Below are 23,596 nucleotides of genomic sequence, written 5' to 3' on the forward strand. Positions count from 1 at the left end.
TAGCGGGGGGAGATCAGATATTATAGAGATAGCGGGGGGGTTAGATATTATATAGAGATAGCGGGGGGAGATCAGATATTATATAGAGATAGCGGGGGGAGATCAGATATTATATTGAGATAGCGGGGGGAGATCAGATATTATATTGAGATAGCGGGGGGAGATCAGATATTATATAGAGATAGCTGGGGGGATCAGGTATTATATAGAGATAGCGGGGGGGATCAGATATTATATAGAGATAGCGGGGGGGGGATCAAATATTATATAGAGATAGCGGGGGGGGAATCAGCTATTCTATAGAGATAGCGGGGGGGATCAGATATTCTATAGAGATAGCGGGGGGAGATCAGATATTATAGAGATAGCGGGGGGAGATCAGATATTATATAGAGATAGCGGGGGGAGATCAGATATTATATAGAGATAGCGGGGGGAGATCAGATATTATATAGAGATAGCGGGGGGGGCAGATATTATATAGAGATAGAGGGGGAGATCAGATATTATATAGAGATAGCGGGGGGGGATCAGATATTATATAGAGATAGCGGGGGGGGGATCAGATATTATATAGAGATAGAGCGGGAGATCAGATATTATATAGAGATAGAGGGGGAGATCAGATATATAGAGATAGCGGGGGGGGGGAATCAGTTATTATATAGAGATAGCGGGGGGGATCAGATATTATATAGAGATAGCGGGGGGAGATCAGATATTATATAGAGATAGCGGGGGGAGATCAGATATTATATAGAGATAGCGGGGGGGATCAGATATTATATAGAGATAGCGGGGGGGGATCAGATATTATATAGAGATAGCGGGGGAGATCAGATATTATATAGAGATAGCGGGGGAGATCAGATATTATATAGAGATAGCGGGGGGGGATCAGATATTATATAGAGATAGAGGGGGAGATCAGATATTATATAGAGATAGAGGGGGGGGGGGATCAGATATTCTATAGAGATAGCGGGGGTGATCAGATATTATATAGATACAGTGGGGGGGGATCAGATATTATATGGAGATAGCGGGGGGATCAGATGTTATATAGAGATAGCGGGGGGGGATCAGATATTATATAGAGATAGCGGGGGGAGATCAGATATTATATAGAGATAGCGGGGGGGTCAGATATTATATAGAGATAGCGGGGGGGAGATCAGATATTATATAGAGATAGCGGGGGGGATCAGATATTATATAGAGATAGCGGGGGGGAGATCAGATATTATATAGAGATAGCGGGGGGGATCAGATATTATATAGAGATAGCGGGGGGGAGATCAGATATTATATAGAGATAGCGGGGGGTCAGATATTATATAGAGATAGCGGGGGGGATCAGATATTATATAGAGATAGCGGGGGGGATCAGATATTATATAGAGATAGCGGGGGGGAGATCAGATATTATATAGAGATAGCGGGGGGGATCAGATATTATATAGAGATAGCGGGGGGGAGATCAGATATTATATAGAGATAGCGGGGGGGATCAGATATTATATAGAGATAGCGTGGGGGAGATCAGATATTATATAGAGATAGCTGGGGGGGGATCAGATATTATATAGAGATAGCGGGGGGGATCAGATATTATATAGAGATAGCTGGGGGGAGGGATCAGATATTATATAGAGATAGCGGGGGGGGGAATCAGTTATTATATAGAGATAGCGGGGGGAGATCAGATATTATATAGAGATAGCGGGGGGTCAGATATTATATAGAGATAGCTGGGGGGGATCAGATATTATATAGAGATAGCGGGGGGGGGATCAGATATTATATAGAGATAGCGGGGGGGGATCAGATATTATATAGAGATAGCGGGGGGATCAGATATTATATAGATAGCGGGGAGGGGATCAGATATTATATAGATAGCGGGGGGGGATCAGATATTATATAGAGATAGCGGGGGGGGTCAGATATTATATAGAGATAGCGGGGGGGATCAGATATTATATAGAGATAGCGGGGGGGATCAGATATTATATAGAGATAGCGGGGGGGGATCAGATATTATATAGAGATAGCGGGGGGATCAGATATTATATAGAGATAGCGGGGGAGATCAGATATTATATAGAGATAGCGGGGGGGGTCAGATATTATATAGAGATAGCGGGGGGAGATCAGATATTATATAGAGATAGCGGGGGGAGATCAGATATTATATAGAGATAGAGGGTGAGATCAGTTATTATATAGAGATAGCGGGGGGGGGGAATCAGTTATTATATAGAGATAGCGGGGGGAGATCAGATATTATATAGAGATAGCGGGGGGTCAGATATTATATAGAGATAGCGGGGGGGGGGGATCAGATATTATATAGAGATAGCGGGGGGGGGATCAGATATTATATAGAGATAGCGGGGGGGGGATCAGATATTATATAGAGATAGCGGGGGGGGATCAGATATTATATAGAGATAGCGGGGGGAGATCAGATATTATATAGAGATAGCGGGGGGGGATCAGATATTATATAGAGATAGCGGGGGGGGATCAGATATTATATAGAGATAGCGGGGGGGGATCAGATATTATATAGAGATAGCGGGGGGGGATCAGATATTATATAGAGATAGCGGGGGGGGATCAGATATTATATAGAGATAGCGGGGGGGGATCAGATATTATATAGAGATAGCGGGGGGGGATCAGATATTATATAGAGATAGCGGGGGGGGGATCAGATATTATAAAGAGATAGCGGGGGGGGATCAGATATTATATAGAGATAGCGGGGGGTGATCAGATATTATATAGAGATAGCGGGGGGGGGATCAGATATTATATAGAGATAGCGGGGGGGGATCAGATATTATATAGAGATAGCGGGGGGGGATCAGATATTATATAGAGTTAGCGGGGGGGGATCAGATATTATATAGAGATAGCGGGGGGGGGATCAGATATTATATAGAGATAGCGGGGGGGGATCAGATATTATATAGAGATAGCGGGGGGGAGATCAGATATTATATAGAGAAAGCGGGGGGGGATCAGATATTATATAGAGATAGCGGGGGGGGGATCAGATATTATATAGAGATAGCGGGGGGGATCAGATATTATATAGAGATAGCGGGGGGGGATCAGATATTATATAGAGATAGCGGGGGGGGATCAGATCAGATATTATATAGAGATAGCGGGGGGGGATCAGATATTATATAGAGATAGCGGGGGGGAGATCAGATATTATATAGAGATAGCGGGGGGGAGATCAGATATTATATAGAGATAGCGGGGGGGAGATCAGATATTATATAGAGATAGCGGGGGGGGATCAGATATTATATAGAGATAGCGGGGGGGGGGGATCAGATATTATATAGAGATAGCGGGGGGGGATCAGATATTATATAGAGATAGCGGGGGGGGGATCAGATATTATATAGAGATAGCGGGGGGGGATCAGATATTATATAGAGATAGCGGGGGGGAGATCAGATATTATATAGAGATAGCGGGGGGGATCAGCTATTATATAGAGATAGCGGGGGGGGATCAGCTATTCTATAGAGATAGCGGGGGGGATCAGATATTATATAGAGATAGCGGGGGGGAGATCAGATATATAGAGATAGCGGGGGGGAGATGAGATATTATATAGAGATAGCGGGGGGGGATCAGATATTATATAGACATAGCGGGGGGGGATCAGATATTATATAGAGATAGCGGGGGGGGGATCAGATATTATATAGAGATAGCGGGGGGGGGATCATATATTATATAGAGATAGCGGGGGGAGATCAGATATTATATAGAGATAGCGGGGGGAGATCAGATATTATATAGAGATAGAGGGTGAGATCAGTTATTATATAGAGATAGCGGGGGGGGGATCAGTTATTATATAGAGATAGCGGGGGGAGATCAGATATTATATAGAGATAGCGGGGGGTCAGATATTATATAGAGATAGCGGGGGGGGGGATCAGATATTATATAGAGATAGCGGGGGGGAGATCAGATATTATATAGAGATAGCGGGGGGGAGATCAGATATTATATAGAGATAGCGGGGGGGAGATCAGATATTATATAGAGATAGCGGGGGGGATCAGATATTATATAGAGATAGCGGGGGGAGATCAGATATTATATAGAGATAGCGGGGGGAGATCAGATATTATATAGAGATAGCGGGGGGGGGGATCAGATATTATATAGAGATAGCGGGGGGAGATCAGATATTACATAGAGATAGCGGGGGGAGATCAGATATTACATAGAGATAGCGGGGGGGATCAGATATTATATAGAGATAGCGGGGGGGGGATCAGATATTATATAGAGATAGCGGGGGGGGATCAGATATTATATAGAGATAGCGGGGGGGGATCAGATATTATATAGAGTTAGCGGGGGGGGATCAGATATTATATAGAGATAGCGGGGGGGGGATCAGATATTATATAGAGATAGCGGGGGGGGATCAGATATTATATAGAGATAGCGGGGGGGAGATCAGATATTATATAGAGAAAGCGGGGGGGGATCAGATATTATATAGAGATAGCGGGGGGGGGATCAGATATTATATAGAGATAGCGGGGGGGATCAGATATTATATAGAGATAGCGGGGGGGGATCAGATATTATATAGAGATAGCGGGGGGGGATCAGATCAGATATTATATAGAGATAGCGGGGGGGGATCAGATATTATATAGAGATAGCGGGGGGGAGATCAGATATTATATAGAGATAGCGGGGGGGAGATCAGATATTATATAGAGATAGCGGGGGGGAGATCAGATATTATATAGAGATAGCGGGGGGGGATCAGATATTATATAGAGATAGCGGGGGGGGGGGATCAGATATTATATAGAGATAGCGGGGGGGGATCAGATATTATATAGAGATAGCGGGGGGGGGATCAGATATTATATAGAGATAGCGGGGGGGGATCAGATATTATATAGAGATAGCGGGGGGGAGATCAGATATTATATAGAGATAGCGGGGGGGATCAGCTATTATATAGAGATAGCGGGGGGGGATCAGCTATTCTATAGAGATAGCGGGGGGGATCAGATATTATATAGAGATAGCGGGGGGGAGATCAGATATATAGAGATAGCGGGGGGGAGATGAGATATTATATAGAGATAGCGGGGGGGGATCAGATATTATATAGACATAGCGGGGGGGGATCAGATATTATATAGAGATAGCGGGGGGGGGGATCAGATATTATATAGAGATAGCGGGGGGGGGATCATATATTATATAGAGATAGCGGGGGGAGATCAGATATTATATAGAGATAGCGGGGGGAGATCAGATATTATATAGAGATAGAGGGTGAGATCAGTTATTATATAGAGATAGCGGGGGGGGGGATCAGTTATTATATAGAGATAGCGGGGGGAGATCAGATATTATATAGAGATAGCGGGGGGTCAGATATTATATAGAGATAGCGGGGGGGGGGATCAGATATTATATAGAGATAGCGGGGGGGAGATCAGATATTATATAGAGATAGCGGGGGGGAGATCAGATATTATATAGAGATAGCGGGGGGGAGATCAGATATTATATAGAGATAGCGGGGGGGATCAGATATTATATAGAGATAGCGGGGGGAGATCAGATATTATATAGAGATAGCGGGGGGAGATCAGATATTATATAGAGATAGCGGGGGGGGGATCAGATATTATATAGAGATAGCGGGGGGAGATCAGATATTACATAGAGATAGCGGGGGGAGATCAGATATTACATAGAGATAGCGGGGGGGATCAGATATTATATAGAGATAGCGGGGGGGGGATCAGATATTATATAGAGATAGCGGGGGGGGATCAGATATTATATAGAGATAGTGGGGGGGATCAGATATTATATAGAGATAGCGGGGGGAGATCAGATATTATATAGAGATAGCGGGGGGGATCAGATATTATATAGAGATAGCGGGGGGGGATCAGATATTATATAGAGATAGAGGGGGGGGATCAGATATTATATAGAGATAGCGGGGGGGATCAGATATTATATAGAGATACCGGGGGGGGGATCAGATATTATATAGAGATAGCTGGGGGGGGATCAGATATTATATAGAGATAGCGGGGGGGGATCAGATATTATATAGAGATAGCGGGGGGGATCAGATATTATATAGAGATAGCGGGGGGGATCAGATATTATATAGAGATAGCGGGGGGGATCAGATATTATATAGAGATAGCGGGGGGAGATCAGATATTATATAGAGATAGCGGGGGGAGATCAGATATTATATAGAGATAGCGGGGGGAGATCAGATATTATATAGAGATAGCGGGGGGAGATCAGATATTATATAGAGATAGCGGGGGGGGGATCAGATATTATATAGAGATAGCGGGGGGAGATCAGATATTATATAGAGATAGCGGGGGGAGATCAGATATTATATAGAGATAGCGGGGGGGATCAGATATTATATAGAGATAGCGGGGGGAGATCAGATATTATATAGAGATAGCGGGGGGAGATCAGATATTATATAGAGATAGCGGGGGGGGATCAGATATTATATAGAGATAGCGGGGGGAGATCAGATATTATATAGAGATAGCGGGGGGGATCAGATATTATATAGAGATAGCGGGGGGGGATCAGATATTATATAGAGATAGCGGGGGGGATCAGATATTATATAGAGATAGCGGGGGGGATCAGATATTATATAGAGATAGCTGGGGGGGATCAGATATTATATAGAGATAGCTGGGGGGGATCAGATATTATATAGAGATAGCGGGGGGGGATCAGATATTATATAGAGATAGCGGGGGGGATCAGATATTATATAGAGATAGCGGGAGGGGATCAGATATTATATAGAGATAGCGGGGGGGATCAGATATTATATAGAGATAGCGGGGGGAGATCAGATATTATATAGAGATAGCGGGGGGAGATCAGATATTATATAGAGATAGCGGGGGGAGATCAGATATTATATAGAGATAGCGGGGGGAGATCAGATATTATATAGAGATAGCGGGGGGGGGATCAGATATTATATAGAGATAGCGGGGGGAGATCAGATATTATATAGAGATAGCGGGGGGAGATCAGATATTATATAGAGATAGCGGGGGGGATCAGATATTATATAGAGATAGCGGGGGGGATCAGATATTATATAGAGATAGCGGGGGGAGATCAGATATTATATAGAGATAGCGGGGGGAGATCAGATATTATATAGAGATAGCGGGGGGAGATCAGATATTATATAGAGATAGCGGGGGGAGATCAGATATTATATAGAGATAGCGGGGGGGGGATCAGATATTATATAGAGATAGCGGGGGGGGGATCAGATATTATATAGAGATAGCGGGGGGAGATCAGATATTATATAGAGATAGCGGGGGGAGATCAGATATTATATAGAGATAGCGGGGGGGATCAGATATTATATAGAGATAGCGGGGGGGGATCAGATATTATATAGAGATAGCGGGGGGAGATCAGATATTATATAGAGATAGCGGGGGGGATCAGATATTATATAGAGATAGCGGGGGGGGATCAGATATTATATAGAGATAGCGGGGGGGATCAGATATTATATAGAGATAGCGGGGGGAGATCAGATATTATATAGAGATAGCGGGGGGATCAGATATTATATAGAGATAGCGGGGGGGGGATCAGATATTATATAGAGATAGCGGGGGGGGATCAGATATTATATAGAGATAGCGGGGGGGGATCAGATATTATATAGAGATAGCGGGGGGGAGATCAGATATTATATAGAGATAGCGGGGGGGATCAGATATTATATAGAGATAGAGGGGGGGATCAGATATTATATAGAGATAGCGGGGGGGGATCAGATATTATATAGAGATAGCGGGGGGAGATCAGATATTATATAGAGATAGCGGGGGGGAGATCAGATATTATATAGAGATAGCGGGGGGATCAGATATTATATAGAGATAGCGGGGGGGATCAGATATTATATAGAGATAGCGGGGGGGATCAGATATTATATAGAGATAGCGGGGGGGATCAGATATTATATAGAGATAGCGGGGGGGATCAGATATTATATAGAGATAGCGGGGGGGGGAATCAGTTATTATATAGAGATAGCGGGGGGGGATCAGATATTATATAGAGATAGCGGGGGGGGATCAGATATTATATAGAGATAGCGGGGGGAGATCAGATATTATATAGAGATAGCGGGAGGGGGATCAGATATTATATAGAGATAGCGGGGGGAGATCAGATATTATATAGAGATAGCGGGGGGAGATCAGATATTATATAGAGATAGCGGGGGGAGATCAGATATTATATAGAGATAGCGGGGGGGATCAGATATTCTATAGAGATAGCGGGGGGGATCAGATATTATATAGAGATATCGGGGGGGAGATCAGATATTATATAGAGATAGCGGGGGGGAGATCAGATATTATATAGAGATAGCGGGGGGGAGATCAGATATTATATAGAGATAGCGGGGGGGAGATCAGATATTATATAGAGATAGCGGGGGGGGGAGATCAGATATTATATAGAGATAGCGGGGGGAGATCAGATATTATATAGAGATAGCGGGGGGGGGGGAGATCAGATATTATATAGAGATAGCGGGGGGAGATCAGATATTATATAGAGATAGCAGGGGGAGATCAGATATTATATAGAGATAGCGGGGGGGGATCAGATATTATATAGAGATAGCGGGGGGGGGAGATCAGATATTATATAGAGATAGCGGGGGGAGATCAGATATTATATAGAGATAGCGGGGGGGGGGGATCAGATATTATATAGAGATAGCGGGGGGAGATCAGACATTATATAGAGATAGCGGGGGGGGGGGGAGATCAGATATTATATAGAGATAGCGGGGGGAGATCAGATATTATATAGAGATAGCGGGGGGAGATCAGACATTATATAGAGATAGCGGGGGGGGGGAGATCAGATATTATATAGAGATAGCGGGGGGGGGGGAGATCAGATATTATATAGAGATAGCGGGGGGGGGGGAGATCAGATATTATATAGAGATAGCGGGGGGGGAGATCAGATATTATATAGAGATAGCGGGGGGGGGAGATCAGATATTATATAGAGATAGCGGGGGGAGATCAGATATTATATAGAGATAGCGGGGGGGAGATCAGATATTATATAGAGATAGCGGGGGGGATCAGATATTATATAGAGATAGCGGGGGGAGATCAGATATTATATAGAGATAGCGGGGGGGAGATCAGATATTATATAGAGATAGCGGGGGGGGGATCAGATATTATATAGAGATAGCGGGGGGAGATCAGATATTCTATAGAGATAGCGGGGGGGGATCAGATATTATATAGAGATAGCGGGGGGAGATCAGATATTATATAGAGATAGCGGGGGGGAGATCAGATATTATATAGAGATAGCGGGGGGGGGAGATCAGATATTATATAGAGATAGCGGGGGGAGATCAGATATTATATAGAGATAGCGGGGGGGGATCAGATATTATATAGAGATAGCGGGGGGGATCAGATATTATATAGAGATAGCGGGGGGGGATCAGATATTATATAGAGATAGCGGGGGGGATCAGATATTATATAGAGATAGCGGGAGGGAGATCAGATATTATATAGAGATAGCGGGGGGATCAGCTATTATATAGAGATAGCGGGGGGGGGAGATCAGATATTATATAGAGATAGCAGGGGGCATCAGATATTATATAGAGATAGCGGGGGGAGATCAGATATTATATAGAGATAGCGGGGGGAGATCAGATATTATATAGAGATAGCGGGGATGGGGGGTGAGATATTATAATCAGCCATTCCGACATCAGTGTAGTGTGTCAGGGGTCCTGGTGTCTGCTCCCCCCCCCCATACTGCTCCTCTGACCGCGGCTGTGTGGAGAGACATTTACCTTTCGTTCCCCCCTTTGCACCTTTCCCTTTGGGCGGCATGGACTGTCTGCAAAGTAGAGCGGCGTCTGCGCAGAGTGACGTCACAGGATGGGGCGGGGCCTCATAGGTGCAGGGAGGAGTCCTAACAGGAAGCTGCAGGCGTGATGGGCGTGTCCAGGATGGAGCAGGAACTGTCAGTAATGATGTCACTGAGGGGCGGAGCTTAACCACATTACCCAGCTTAGAGGAATAACAACCACTGCACGCGCCTGCTTGTGTCTGAGAGAAGTGAGGAGCTGCAGGATGGAGCTGTGTATAGATGAGAGGAGTGAGGAGCTGCAGGATGGAGCTGTGTATAGATGAGAGGAGTAAGGAGCTGCAGGATGAGGCTGTGTATAGATGAGAGGAGTGAGGAGCTGCAGGATGGGGCTGAGTAAAAATGAGAGGAGTGAGGAGCTGCAGGATGGGGCTGAGTATAGATGAGAGCAGTGAGGAGCTGCAGGATGGGGCTGCGTATAGATGAGAGGAGTGAGGAGCTGCAGGATGGAGCTGTGTATAGATGAGAGGAGTGAGGAGCTGCAGGATGGAGCTGCGTATAGATGAGAGGAGTGAGGAGCTGCAGGATGGAGCTGTGTATAGATGAGAGGAGTGAGGAGCTGCAGGATGGAGCTGTGCGTAGATGAGAGGAGTGAGGAGCTGCAGGATGGAGCTGTGTATAGATGAGAGGAGTGAGGAGCTGCAGGATGGAGCAGTGTATAGATGAGAGGAGTGAGGAGCTGCAGGATGGGGCTGAGTATAGATGAGAGGAGTGAGGAGCTGCAGGATGGGGCTGCGTATAGATGAGAGGAATGAGGAGCTGCAGGATGGAGCTGTGCATAGATGAGAGGAGTGAGGAGCTGCAAAATGGAGCTGTGTATAGATGAGAGGAGTGAGGAGCTGCAGGATGGAGCTGTGTATAGATGAGAGGAGTGAGGAGCTGCAGGATGGAGCTGTGTATAGATGAGAGGAGTGAGGAGCTGCAGGATGGGGCTGCGTATAGATGAGCGGAGTGAGGAGCTGCAGGATGGAGCTGCGTATAGATGAGAGGAGTGAGGAGCTGCAGGATGGAGCTGTGTATAGATGAGAGGAGTGAGGAGCTGCAGGATGGAGCTGTGTATAGATGAGAGGAGTGAGGAGCTGCAGGATGGAGCAGTGTATAGATGAGAGGAGTGAGGAGCTGCAGGATGGAGCTGTGCGTAGATGAGAGGAGTGAGGAGCTGTGTATAGATGAGAGGAGTGAGGAGCTGCAGGATGGAGCTGTGTATAGCTGAGAGGAGTGACGAGCTGCAGGATGGGGCTGCGTATAGATGAGAGGAGTGACGATCTGCAGGATGGAGCTGTGTATAGATGAGAGGAGTGAGGAGCTGCAGGATGGAGCTGTTTATAGATGAGAGGAGTGAGGAGCTGTAGGATGGAGCTGTGTGTAGATGAGAGGAGTGAGGAGCTGTAGGATGGAGCTGTGTGTAGATGAGAGGAGTGAGGAGCTGAGTATAGATGAGAGGAGTGAGGAGCTGCAGGATGGAGCTGTGCGTAGATGTGAGGAGCTGCAGGATGGTGCTGTGCGTAGGTGAGAGGAGTGAGGAGCAGCAGGATGGAGCTGTGTATAGATGAGAGGAGTGAGGAGCTGCAGGATGGAGCTGTGTATAGATGAGAGGAGTGAGGAGCTGCAGGATGGAGCTGTGTATAGATGAGAGGAGTGAGGAGCTGCAGGATAGAGCTGTGTATAGATGAGAGGAGTGAGGAGCTGCAGGATGGGGCTGAGTATAAATGAGAGGAGTGAGGAGCTGCAGGATGGGGCTGAGTATAAATGAGAGGAGTGAGGAGCTGCAGGATGGGGCTGAGTATAGATGAGAGGAGTGAGGAGCTGCAGGATGGGGCTGCGTATAGATGAGAGGAATGAGGAGCTGCAGGATGGAGCTGCGTATAGATGAGAGGAGTGAGGAGCTGCAGGATGGGGCTGCGTATAGATGAGAGGAGTGAGGAGCTGCAGGATGGAGATGCGTATAGATGAGAGGAATGGGGAGCTGCAGGATGGAGCTGCGTATAGATGTGAGGAGCTGCAGGATGGGGCTGCGTATAGATGAGAGGAGTGAGGAGCTGCAGGATGGAGCTGCGTATAGATGAGAGGAGTGATGAGCTGCAGGATGGGGCTGCGTATAGATGATCGGAGTGAGGAGCTGCAGGATGGAGCTGCGTATAGATGAGAGGAGTGAGGAGCTGCAGGATGGAGCTGTGTATAGATGAGAGGAGTGAGGAGCTGCAGGATGGAGCTGTGTATAGATGAGAGGAGTGAGGAGCTGCAGGATGGATCTGCGTATAGATGAGAGGAGTGAGGAGCTGCAGGATGGAGCTGTGTATAGATGAGAGGAGTGAGGAGCTGCAGGATGGGGCTGAGTATAGATGAGAGGAGTGAGGAGCTGCAGGATGGGGCTGCATGTAGATGAGAGGAGTGAGGAGCTGCAGGATGGAGCTGCGTATAGATGAGAGGAGTGAGGAGCTGCAGGATGGAGCTGCGTATAGATGAGAGGAGTGAGGAGCTGCAGGATGGAGCAGTGTATAGATGAGAGGAGTGAGGAGCTGCAGGATGGAGCTGCGTATAGATGAGAGGAGTGAGGAGCTGCAGGATGGAGCTGTGTATAGATGAGAGGAGTGAGGAGCTGCAGGATGGGGCTGAGTATAGATGAGAGGAGTGAGGAGCTGCAGGATGGGGCTGCATATAGATGAGAGGAGTGAGGAGCTGCAGGATGGAGCTGCGTATAGATGAGAGGAGTGAGGAGCTGCAGGATGGAGCTGCGTATAGATGAGAGGAGTGAGGAGCTGCAGGATGGTGCTGTGTATAGATGAGAGGAGTGAGGAGAGGCAGGATGGAGCTGTGTATAGATGAGAGGAGTGAGGAGCTGCAAGATGGAGCTGTGTATAGATGAGAGGAGTGAGGAGCTGCAGGATGGAGCTGTGTATAGATGAGAGGAGTGAGGAGCTGCAGGATGGAGCTGTGTATAGATGAGAGGAGTGAGGAGCTGCAGGATGGAGCTGTGTATAGATGAAAGGAGTGAGGAGCTGCAGGATGGGGCTGAGTATAGATGAGAGGAGTGAGGGGCTGCTTATAGATGAGAGGAATGAGGAGCTGCAGGATGGAGCTGCGTATAGATGAGAGGAGTGAGGAGCTGCAGGATGGGGCTGCGTATAGATGAGAGGAGTGAGGAGCTGCAGGATGGAGCTGCGTATAGATGAGAGGAGTGAGGAGCTGCAGGATGGGGCTGCGTATAGATGAGCGGAGTGAGGAGCTGCAGGATGGGGCTGCGTATAGATGAGAGGAGTGAAGAGCTGCAGGATGGGGCTGCGTATAGATGAGAGGAGTGAGGAGCTGCAGGATGGGGCTGCGTATAGATGAGAGGAGTGAGGAGCTGCAGGATGGTGCTGCGTATAGATGAGAGGAGTGAGGAGCGGCAGGATGGAGCTGCGTATAGATGAGAGGAGTGAGGAGCGGCAGGATGGAGCTGCGTATAGATGAGAGGAGTGAGGAGCTGCAGGATTGTGCTGCGTATAGATGAGAGGAGTGAGGAGCTGCAGGATGGAGCTGCGTATAGATGAGAGGAGTGAGGAGCTGCAGGATGGGGCTGAGTATAGATGAGAGGAGTGAGGAGCTGCAGGATGGGGCTGCTTATAGATGAGAGGAGTGAGGAGCTGCAGGATGGAGCTGCGTATAGATGAGAGGAGTGAGGAGCTGCAGGATGGGGCTGCGTATAGATGAGAGGAGTGAGGAGCTGCAGGATGGAGCTGCGTATAGATGAGAGGAGTGAGGAGCTGCAGGATGGGGCTGCGTATAGATGAGAGGAGTGAGGAGCTACAGGATGGAGCTGCGTATAGATGAGAGGAGTGAGGAGCTGCAGGATGGAGCTGCGTATAGATGAGAGGCGTGAGGAGCTGCAGGATGGAGCTGCGTATAGATGAGAGGAGTGAGGAGCTGCAGGATGGAGCTGCGTATAGATGAGAGGAGTGAGGAGCTGCAGGATGGGGCTGAGTATAGATGAGAGGAGTGAGGAGCTGCAGGATGGGGCTGCGTATAGATGAGAGGAGTGAGGAGCTGCAGGATGGGGCTGCGTATAGATGAGAGGAGTGAGGAGCTGCAGGATGGAGCTGTGTATAGATGAGAGGAGTGAGGAGCTGCAGGATGGAGCTGTGTATAGATGAGAGGAATGAGGAGCTGCAAGATGGTGCTGTGTATAGATGAGAGGAGTGAGGAGTTGCAGGATGGGGCTGCGTATAGATGAGCGGAGTGAGGAGCTGCAGGATGGTGCTGTGTATAGATGAGAGGAGTGAGGAGCTGCAGGATGGAGCTGTGTATAGATGAGAGGAGTGAGGAGCTGCAGGATGGAGCTGTGTATAGATGAGAGGAGTGAGGAGCTGCAGGATGGAGCTGTGTATAGATGAGAGGAGTGAGGAGCTGCAAGATGGAGCTGTGTATAGATGAGAGGAGTGAGGAGCTGCAGGATGGAGCTGTGTATAGATGAGAGGAGTGAGGAGCTGCAGGATGGAGCTGTGTATAGATGAGGAGTGAGGAGCTGCAGGATGGAGTTGTGTATAGATGAGAGGAGTGAGGAGCTGCAGGATGGGGCTGAGTATAGATGAGAGGAATGAGGAGCTGCAGGATGGAGCTGCGTATAGATGAGAGGAGTGAGGAGCTGCAGGATGGGGCTGAGTATAGATGAGAGGAGTGAGGGGCTGCGTATAGATGAGAGGAATGAGGAGCTGCAGGATGGAGCTGCGTATAGATGAGAGGAGTGAGGAGCTGCAGGATGGAGCTGCGTATAGATGAGAGGAGTGAGGAGCTGCAGGATGGTGCTGCGTATAGATGAGAGGAGTGAGGAGCTGCAGGATGGAGCTGCGTATAGATGAGAGGAGTGAGGAGCTGCAGGATGGGGCTGAGTATAGATGAGAGGAGTGAGGAGCTGCAGGATGGGGCTGCTTATAGATGAGAGGAGTGAGGAGCTGCAGGATGGGGCTGCGTATAGATGAGAGGAGTGAGGAGCTGCAGGATGGGGCTGCTTATAGATGAGAGGAGTGAGGAGCTGCAGGATGGAGCTGCGTATAGATGAGAGGAGTGAGGAGCTGCAGGATGGGGCTGCGTATAGATGAGCTGAGTGAGGAGCTGCAGGATGGGGCTGCGTATAGATGAGAGGAGTGAGGAGCTGCAGGATGGAGCTGTGTATAGATGAGAGGAGTGAGGAGCTGCAGGATGGGGCTGAGTATAGATGAGAGGAGTGAGGAGCTGCAGGATGGGGCTGTATATAGATGAGAGGAGTGAGGAGCTGCAGGATGGAGCTGCGTATAGATGAGAGGAGTGAGGAGCTGCAGGATGGAGCTGCGTATAGATGAGAGGAGTGAGGAGCTGCAGGATGGTGCTGTGTATAGATGAGAGGAGTGAGGAGAGGCAGGATGGAGCTGTGTATAGATGAGAGGAATGAGGAGCTGCAAGATGGAGCTGTGTATAGATGAGAGGAGTGAGGAGCTGCAGGATGGAGCTGTGTATAGATGAGAGGAGTGAGGAGCTGCAGGATGGAGCTGTGTATAGATGAGAGGAGTGAGGAGCTGCAGGATGGAGCTGTGTATAGATGAAAGGAGTGAGGAGCTGCAGGATGGGGCTGAGTATAGATGAGAGGAGTGAGGGGCTGCTTATAGATGAGAGGAATGAGGAGCTGCAGGATGGAGCTGCGTATAGATGAGAGGAGTGAGGAGCTGCAGGATGGGGCTGCGTATAGATGAGAGGAGTGAGGAGCTGCAGGATGGAGCTGCGTATAGATGAGAGGAGTGAGGAGCTGCAGGATGGGGCTGCGTATAGATGAGCGGAGTGAGGAGCTGCAGGATGGGGCTGCGTATAGATGAGAGGAGTGAAGAGCTGCAGGATGGGGCTGCGTATAGATGAGAGGAGTGAGGAGCTGCAGGATGGTGCTGCGTATAGATGAGAGGAGTGAGGAGCGGCAGGATGGAGCTGCGTATAGTTGAGAGGAGTGAGGAGCGGCAGGATGGAGCTGCGTATAGATGAGAGGAGTGAGGAGCGGCAGGATGGGGCTGAGTATAGATGAGAGGAATGAGGAGCTGCAGGATGGAGTTGTGTATAGATGAGAGGAGTGAGGAGCTGCAGGATGGGGCTGAGTATAGATGAGAGGAATGAGGAGCTGCAGGATGGAGCTGCGTATAGATGAGAGGAGTGAGGAGCTGCAGGATGGGGCTGAGTATAGATGAGAGGAGTGAGGGGCTGCGTATAGATGAGAGGAATGAGGAGCTGCAGGATGGAGCTGCGTATAGATGAGAGGAGTGAGGAGCTGCAGGATGGAGCTGCGTATAGATGAGAGGAGTGAGGAGCTGCAGGATGGTGCTGCGTATAGATGAGAGGAGTGAGGAGCTGCAGGATGGAGCTGCGTATAGATGAGAGGAGTGAGGAGCTGCAGGATGGGGCTGAGTATAGATGAGAGGAGTGAGGAGCTGCAGGATGGGGCTGCTTATAGATGAGAGGAGTGAGGAGCTGCAGGATGGGGCTGCGTATAGATGAGAGGAGTGAGGAGCTGCAGGATGGGGCTGCTTATAGATGAGAGGAGTGAGGAGCTGCAGGATGGAGCTGCGTATAGATGAGAGGAGTGAGGAGCTGCAGGATGGGGCTGCGTATAGATGAGCTGAGTGAGGAGCTGCAGGATGGGGCTGCGTATAGATGAGAGGAGTGAGGAGCTGCAGGATGGAGCTGTGTATAGATGAGAGGAGTGAGGAGCTGCAGGATGGGGCTGAGTATAGATGAGAGGAGTGAGGAGCTGCAGGATGGGGCTGTATATAGATGAGAGGAGTGAGGAGCTGCAGGATGGAGCTGCGTATAGATGAGAGGAGTGAGGAGCTGCAGGATGGAGCTGCGTATAGATGAGAGGAGTGAGGAGCTGCAGGATGGTGCTGTGTATAGATGAGAGGAGTGAGGAGAGGCAGGATGGAGCTGTGTATAGATGAGAGGAATGAGGAGCTGCAAGATGGAGCTGTGTATAGATGAGAGGAGTGAGGAGCTGCAGGATGGAGCTGTGTATAGATGAGAGGAGTGAGGAGCTGCAGGATGGAGCTGTGTATAGATGAGAGGAGTGAGGAGCTGCAGGATGGAGCTGTGTATAGATGAAAGGAGTGAGGAGCTGCAGGATGGGGCTGAGTATAGATGAGAGGAGTGAGGGGCTGCTTATAGATGAGAGGAATGAGGAGCTGCAGGATGGAGCTGCGTATAGATGAGAGGAGTGAGGAGCTGCAGGATGGGGCTGCGTATAGATGAGAGGAGTGAGGAGCTGCAGGATGGAGCTGCGTATAGATGAGAGGAGTGAGGAGCTGCAGGATGGGGCTGCGTATAGATGAGCGGAGTGAGGAGCTGCAGGATGGGGCTGCGTATAGATGAGAGGAGTGAAGAGCTGCAGGATGGGGCTGCGTATAGATGAGAGGAGTGAGGAGCTGCAGGATGGTGCTGCGTATAGATGAGAGGAGTGAGGAGCGGCAGGATGGAGCTGCGTATAGTTGAGAGGAGTGAGGAGCGGCAGGATGGAGCTGCGTATAGATGAGAGGAGTGAGGAGCGGCAGGATGGAGCTGCGTATAGATGAGAGGAGTGAGGAGCTGCAGGATGGGGCTGCGTATAGATGAGCTGAGTGAGGAGCTGCAGGATGGGGCTGCGTATAGATGAGAGGAGTGAGGAGCTGCAGGATGGGGCTGTGTATAGATGAGAGGAGTGAGGAGCTGCAGGATGGAGCTGTGTATAGATGAGAGGAGTGAGGAGCTGCAGGATGGAGCTGCGTATAGATGAGAGGAGTGAGGAGCTGCAGGATGGTGCTGTGTATAGATAAGAGGAGTGAGGAGAGGCAGGATGGAGCTGTGTATAGATGAGAGGAATGAGGAGCTGCAAGATGGAGCTGTGTATAGATGAGAGGAGTGAGGAGCTGCAGGATGGAGCTGTGTATAGATGAGAGGAGTGAGGAGCTGCAGGATGGAGCTGTGTATAGATGAGAGGAGTGAGGAGCTGCAGGATGGAGCTGTGTATAGATGAAAGGAGTGAGGAGCTGCAGGATGGGGCTGAGTATAGATGAGAGGAGTGAGGGGCTGCTTATAGATGAGAGGAATGAGGAGCTGCAGGATGGAGCTGCGTATAGATGAGAGGAGTGAGGAGCTGCAGGATGGGGCTGCGTATAGATGAGAGGAGTGAGGAGCTGCAGGTTGGAGCTGCGTATAGATGAGAGGAGTGAGGAGCTGCAGGATGGGGCTGCGTATAGATGAGCGGAGTGAGGAGCTGCAGGATGGGGCTGCGTATAGATGAGGAGTGAAGAGCTGCAGGATGGGGCTGCGTATAGATGAGAGGAGTGAGGAGCTGCAGGATGGTGCTGCGTATAGATGAGAGGAGTGAGGAGCGGCAGGATGGAGCTGCGTATAGATGAGAGGAGTGAGGAGCGGCAGGATGGAGCTGCGTATAGATGAGAGGAGAGAGGAGCGGCAGGATGGAGCTGCGTATAGATGAGAGGAGTGAGGAGCTGCAGGATGGTGCTGCGTATAGATGAGAGGAGTGAGGAGCTGCAGGATGGGGCTGCGTATAGATGAGAGGAGTGAGGAGCTGCAGGATGGGGCTGCGTATAGATGAGCGGAGTGAGGAGCTGCAGGATGGGGCTGCGTATAGATGAGAGGAGTGAAGAGCTGCAGGATGGGGCTGCGTATAGATGAGAGGAGTGAGGAGCTGCAGGATGGTGCTGCGTATAGATGAGAGGAGTGAGGAGCGGCAGGATGGAGCTGCGTATAGTTGAGAGGAGTGAGGAGCGGCAAGATGGAGCTGCGTATAGATGAGAGGAGTGAGGAGCGGCAGGATGGAGCTGCGTATAGATGAGAGGAGTGAGGAGCTGCAGGATGGGGCTGCGTATAGATGAGCTGAGTGAGGAGCTGCAGGATGGGGCTGCGTATAGATGAGAGGAGTGAGGAGCTGCAGGATGGAGCTGTGTATAGATGAGAGGAGTGAGGAGCTGCAGGATGGGGCTGAGTATAGATGAGAGGAGTGAGGAGCTGCAGGATGGGGCTGTATATAGATGAGAGGAGTGAGGAGCTGCAGGATGGAGCTGCGTATAGATGAGAGGAGTGAGGAGCTGCAGGATGGAGCTGCGTATAGATGAGAGGAGTGAGGAGCTGCAGGATGGTGCTGTGTATAGATGAGAGGAGTGAGGAGAGGCAGGATGGAGCTGTGTATAGATGAGAGGAATGAGGAGCTGCAAGATGGAGCTGTGTATAGATGAGAGGAGTGAGGAGCTGCAGGATGGAGCTGTGTATAGATGAGAGGAGTGAGGAGCTGCAGGATGGAGCTGTGTATAGATGAGAGGAGAGAGGAGCTGCAGGATGGAGCTGTGTATAGATGAAAGGAGTGAGGAGCTGCAGGATGGGGCTGAGTATAGATGAGAGGAGTGAGGGGCTGCTTATAGATGAGAGGAATGAGGAGCTGCAGGATGGAGCTGCGTATAGATGAGAGGAGTGAGGAGCTGCAGGATGGGGCTGCGTATAGATGAGAGGAGTGAGGAGCTGCAGGATGGAGCTGCGTATAGATGAGAGGAGTGAGGAGCTGCAGGATGGGGCTGCGTATAGATGAGCGGAGTGAGGAGCTGCAGGATGGGGCTGCGTATAGATGAGAGGAGTGAAGAGCTGCAGGATGGGGCTGCGTATAGATGAGAGGAGTGAGGAGCTGCAGGATGGTGCTGCGTATAGATGAGAGGAGTGAGGAGCGGCAGGATGGAGCTGCGTATAGATGAGAGGAGTGAGGAGCGGCAGGATGGAGCTGCGTATAGATGAGAGGAGTGAGGAGCGGCAGGATGGAGCTGCGTATAGATGAGAGGAGTGAGGAGCTGCAGGATGGTGCTGTGTATAGATGAGAGGAGTGAGGAGCTGCAGGATGGGGCTGCGTATAGATGAGCTGAGTGAGGAGCTGCAGGATGGGGCTGTGTATAAATGAGAGGAGTGAGGAGCTGCAGGATGGAGCTGTGTATAGATGAGAGGAGTGAGGAGCTGCAGGATGGGGCTGAGTATAGATGAGAGGAGTGAGGAGCTGCAGGATGGGGCTGCATATAGATGAGAGGAGTGAGGAGCAGCAGGATGGAGCTGCGTATAGATGAGAGGAGTGAGGAGCTGCAGGATGGAGCTGCGTATAGATGAGAGGAGTGAGGAGCTGCAGGATGGTGCTGTGTATAGATGAGAGGAGTGAGGAGAGGCAGGATGGAGCTGTGTATAGATGAGAGGAATGAGGAGCTGCAAGATGGAGCTGTGTATAGATGAGAGGAGTGAGGAGCTGCAGGATGGAGCTGTGTATAGATGAGAGGAGTGAGGAGCTGCAGGATGGAGCTGTGTATAGATGAGAGGAGTGAGGAGCTGCAGGATGGAGCTGTGTATAGATGAAAGGAGTGAGGAGCTGCAGGATGGGGCTGAGTATAGATGAGAGGAGTGAGGGGCTGCTTATATATGAGAGGAATGAGGAGCTGCAGGATGGAGCTGCGTATAGATGAGAGGAGTGAGGAGCTGCAGGATGGGGCTGCGTATAGATGAGAGGAGTGAGGAGCTGCAGGATGGAGCTGCGTATAGATGAGAGGAGTGAGGAGCTGCAGGATGGGGCTGCGTATAGATGAGCGGAGTGAGGAGCTGCAGGATGGGGCTGCGTATAGATGAGAGGAGTGAAGAGCTGCAGGATGGGGCTGCGTATAGATGAGTGTAGTGAGGAGCTGCAGGATGGTACTGCGTATAGAAGAGAGGAGTGAGGAGCGGCAGGATGGAGCTGCGTATAGATGAGAGGAGTGAGGAGCGGCAGGATGGAGCTGCGTATAGATTAGAGGAGTGAGGAGCGGCAGGATGGAGCTGCGTATAGATGAGAGGAGTGAGGAGCTGCAGGATGGTGCTGCGTATAGATGAGGAGTGAGGAGCTGCAGGATGGAGCTGCGTATAGATGAGAGGAGTGAGGAGCTGCAGGATGGGGCTGAGTATAGATGAGAGGAGTGAGGAGCTGCAGGATGGGGCTGCTTATAGATGAGAGGAGTGAGGAGCTGCAGGATGGAGCTGCGTATAGATGAGAGGAGTGAGGAGCTGCAGGATGGAGCTGCGTATAGATGAGAGGAGTGAGGAACTGCAGGATGGGGCTGCGTATAGATGAGAGGAGTGAGGAGCTGCAGGATGGAGCTGCGTATAGATGAGAGGAGTGAGGAGCTGCAGGATGGGGCTGCGTATAGATGAGAGGAGTGAGGAGCTACTGGATGGAGCTGCGTATAGATGAGAGGAGTGAGGAGCTGCAGGATGGAGCTGCGTATAGATGAGAGGAGTGAGGAGCTGCAGGATGGAGCTGCGTATAGATGAGAGGAGTGAGGAGCTGCAGGATGGAGCTGCGTATAGATGAGAGGAGTGAGGAGCTGCAGGATGGGGCTGAGTATAGATGAGAGGAGTGAGGAGCTGCAGGATGGGGCTGCGTATAGATGAGAGGAGTGAGGAGCTGCAGGATGGGGCTGCGTATAGATGAGAGGAGTGAGGAGCTGCAGGATGGAGCTGTGTATAGATGAGAGGAGTGAGGAGATGAGAGGAGTGAGGAGCTGCAGGATGGAGCTGTGTATAGATGAGAGGAATGAGGAGCTGCAAGATGGTGCTGTGTATAGATGAGAGGAGTGAGGAGTTGCAGGATGGGGCTGCGTATAGATGAGCGGAGTGAGGAGCTGCAGGATGGTGCTGTGTATAGATGAGAGGAGTGAGGAGCTGCAGGATGGAGCTGTGTATAGATGAGAGGAGTGAGGAGCTGCAGGATGGAGCTGTGTATAGATGAGAGGAGTGAGGAGCTGCAGGATGGAGCTGTGTATAGATGAGAGGAGTGAGGAGCTGCAAGATGGAGCTGTGTATAGATGAGAGGAGTGAGGAGCTGCAGGATGGAGCTGTGTATAGATGAGAGGAGTGAGGAGCTGCAGGATGGAACTGTGTATAGATGAGAGGAGTGAGGAGCTGCAGGATGGAGTTGTGTATAGATGAGAGCAGTGAGGAGCTGCAGGATGGGGCTGAGTATAGATGAGAGGAATGAGGAGCTGCAGGATGGAGCTGCGTATAGATGAGAGGAGTGAGGAGCTGCAGGATGGGGCTGAGTATAGATGAGAGGAGTGAGGGGCTGCGTATAGATGAGAGGAATGAGGAGCTGCAGGATGGAGCTGTTTATAGATGAGAGGAGTGAGGATCTGCAGGATGGAGCTGCGTATAGATGAGAGGAGTGAGGAGCTGCAGGATGGTGCTGCGTATAAATGAGAGGAGTGAGGAGCTGCAGGATGGAGCTGCGTATAGATGAGAGGAGTGAGGAGCTGCAGGATGGGGCTGAGTATAGATGAGAGGAGTGAGGAGCTGCAGCATGGGGCTGCTTATAGATGAGAGGAGTGAGGAGCTGCAGGATGGGGCTGCGTATAGATGAGAGGAGTGAGGAGCTGCAGGATGGGGCTGCTTATAGATGAGAGGAGTGAGGAGCTGCAGGATGGAGCTGCGTATAGATGAGAGGAGTGAGGAGCTGCAGGATGGGGCTGCGTATAGATGAGCTGAGTGAGGAGCTGCAGGATGGGGCTGCGTATAGATGAGAGGAGTGAGGAGCTGCAGGATGGAGCTGCGTATAGATGAGAGGAGTGAGGAGCTGCAGGATGGGGCTGCGTATAGATGAGAGGAGTGAGGAGCTGCAGGATGGAGCTGCGTATAGATGAGAGGAGTGAGGAGCTGCAGGATGGAGCTGCGTATAGATGAGAGGAGTGAGGAGCTGCAGGATGGAGCTGTGTATAGATGAGAGGAATGAGGAGCTGCAAGATGGAGCTGTGTATAGATGAGAGGAGTGAGGAGCTGCAGGATGGAGCTGTGTATAGATGTGAGGAGCTGCAGGATGGAGCTGTGTATAGATGAGAGGAGTGAGGAGTTGCAGGATGGGGCTGAGTTTAGATGAGAGGAGTGAGGGGCTGCGTATAGATGAGAGGAATGAGGAGCTGCAGGATGGAGCTGCGTATAGATGAGAGGAGTGAGGAGCTGCAGGATGGGGCTGCGTATAGATGAGAGGAGTGAGGAGCTGCAGGATGGAGCAGTGTATAGATGAGAGGAGTGAGGAGCTGAAGGATGGAGCTGTGTATAGATGAGAGGAGTGAGGAGCTGCAGGATGGAGCTGTGTATAGATGAGAGGAGTGAGGAGCTGCAGGATGGAGCTGCGTATAGATGAGAGGAGTGAGGAGCTGCAGGATGGGGCTGAGTATAGATGAGAGGAGTGAGGAGCTGCAGGATGGGGCTGCGTATAGATGAGAGGAGTGAGGAGCTGCAGGATGGGGCTGCGTATAGATGAGAGGAGTGAGGAGCTGCAGGATGGAGCTGTGTATAGATGAGAGGAGTGAGGAGATGAGAGGAGTGAGGAGCTGCAGGATGGAGCTGTGTATAGATGAGAGGAATGAGGAGCTGCAAGATGGAGCTGTGTATAGATGAGAGGAGTGAGGAGTTGCAGGATGGGGCTGCGTATAGATGAGCGGAGTGAGGAGCTGCAGGATGGTGCTGTGTATAGATGAGAGGAGTGAGGAGCTGCAGGATGGAGCTGTGTATA

The 23,596-nt window shown here is 50.1% G+C and overlaps 1 protein-coding gene across 1 annotated transcript in view; it reads right to left on the reverse strand.

The window, feature by feature from the left end:
* Window positions 1–10,115, reverse strand: part of PIN4 (peptidylprolyl cis/trans isomerase, NIMA-interacting 4) — a 69,829-nt gene extending 59,714 nt beyond the window's left edge. Inside the window, exon 1 of the mRNA XM_073637735.1 lies at window positions 9,968–10,115. Coding sequence (XP_073493836.1) covers window positions 9,968–10,007 — 40 coding nt within the window. The 5' untranslated portion in view covers window positions 10,008–10,115. The remainder of the gene's footprint in view (window positions 1–9,967) is intronic.
* Window positions 10,116–23,596: the final 13,481 nt, after the last annotated feature.

Source organism: Phyllobates terribilis, unplaced genomic scaffold (genome assembly GCF_046119375.1).
Source record: "Phyllobates terribilis strain yellow unplaced genomic scaffold, ASM4611937v1 Scaffold_7__3_contigs__length_470593459, whole genome shotgun sequence".
NCBI lineage: Eukaryota > Metazoa > Chordata > Amphibia > Anura > Dendrobatidae > Phyllobates > Phyllobates terribilis.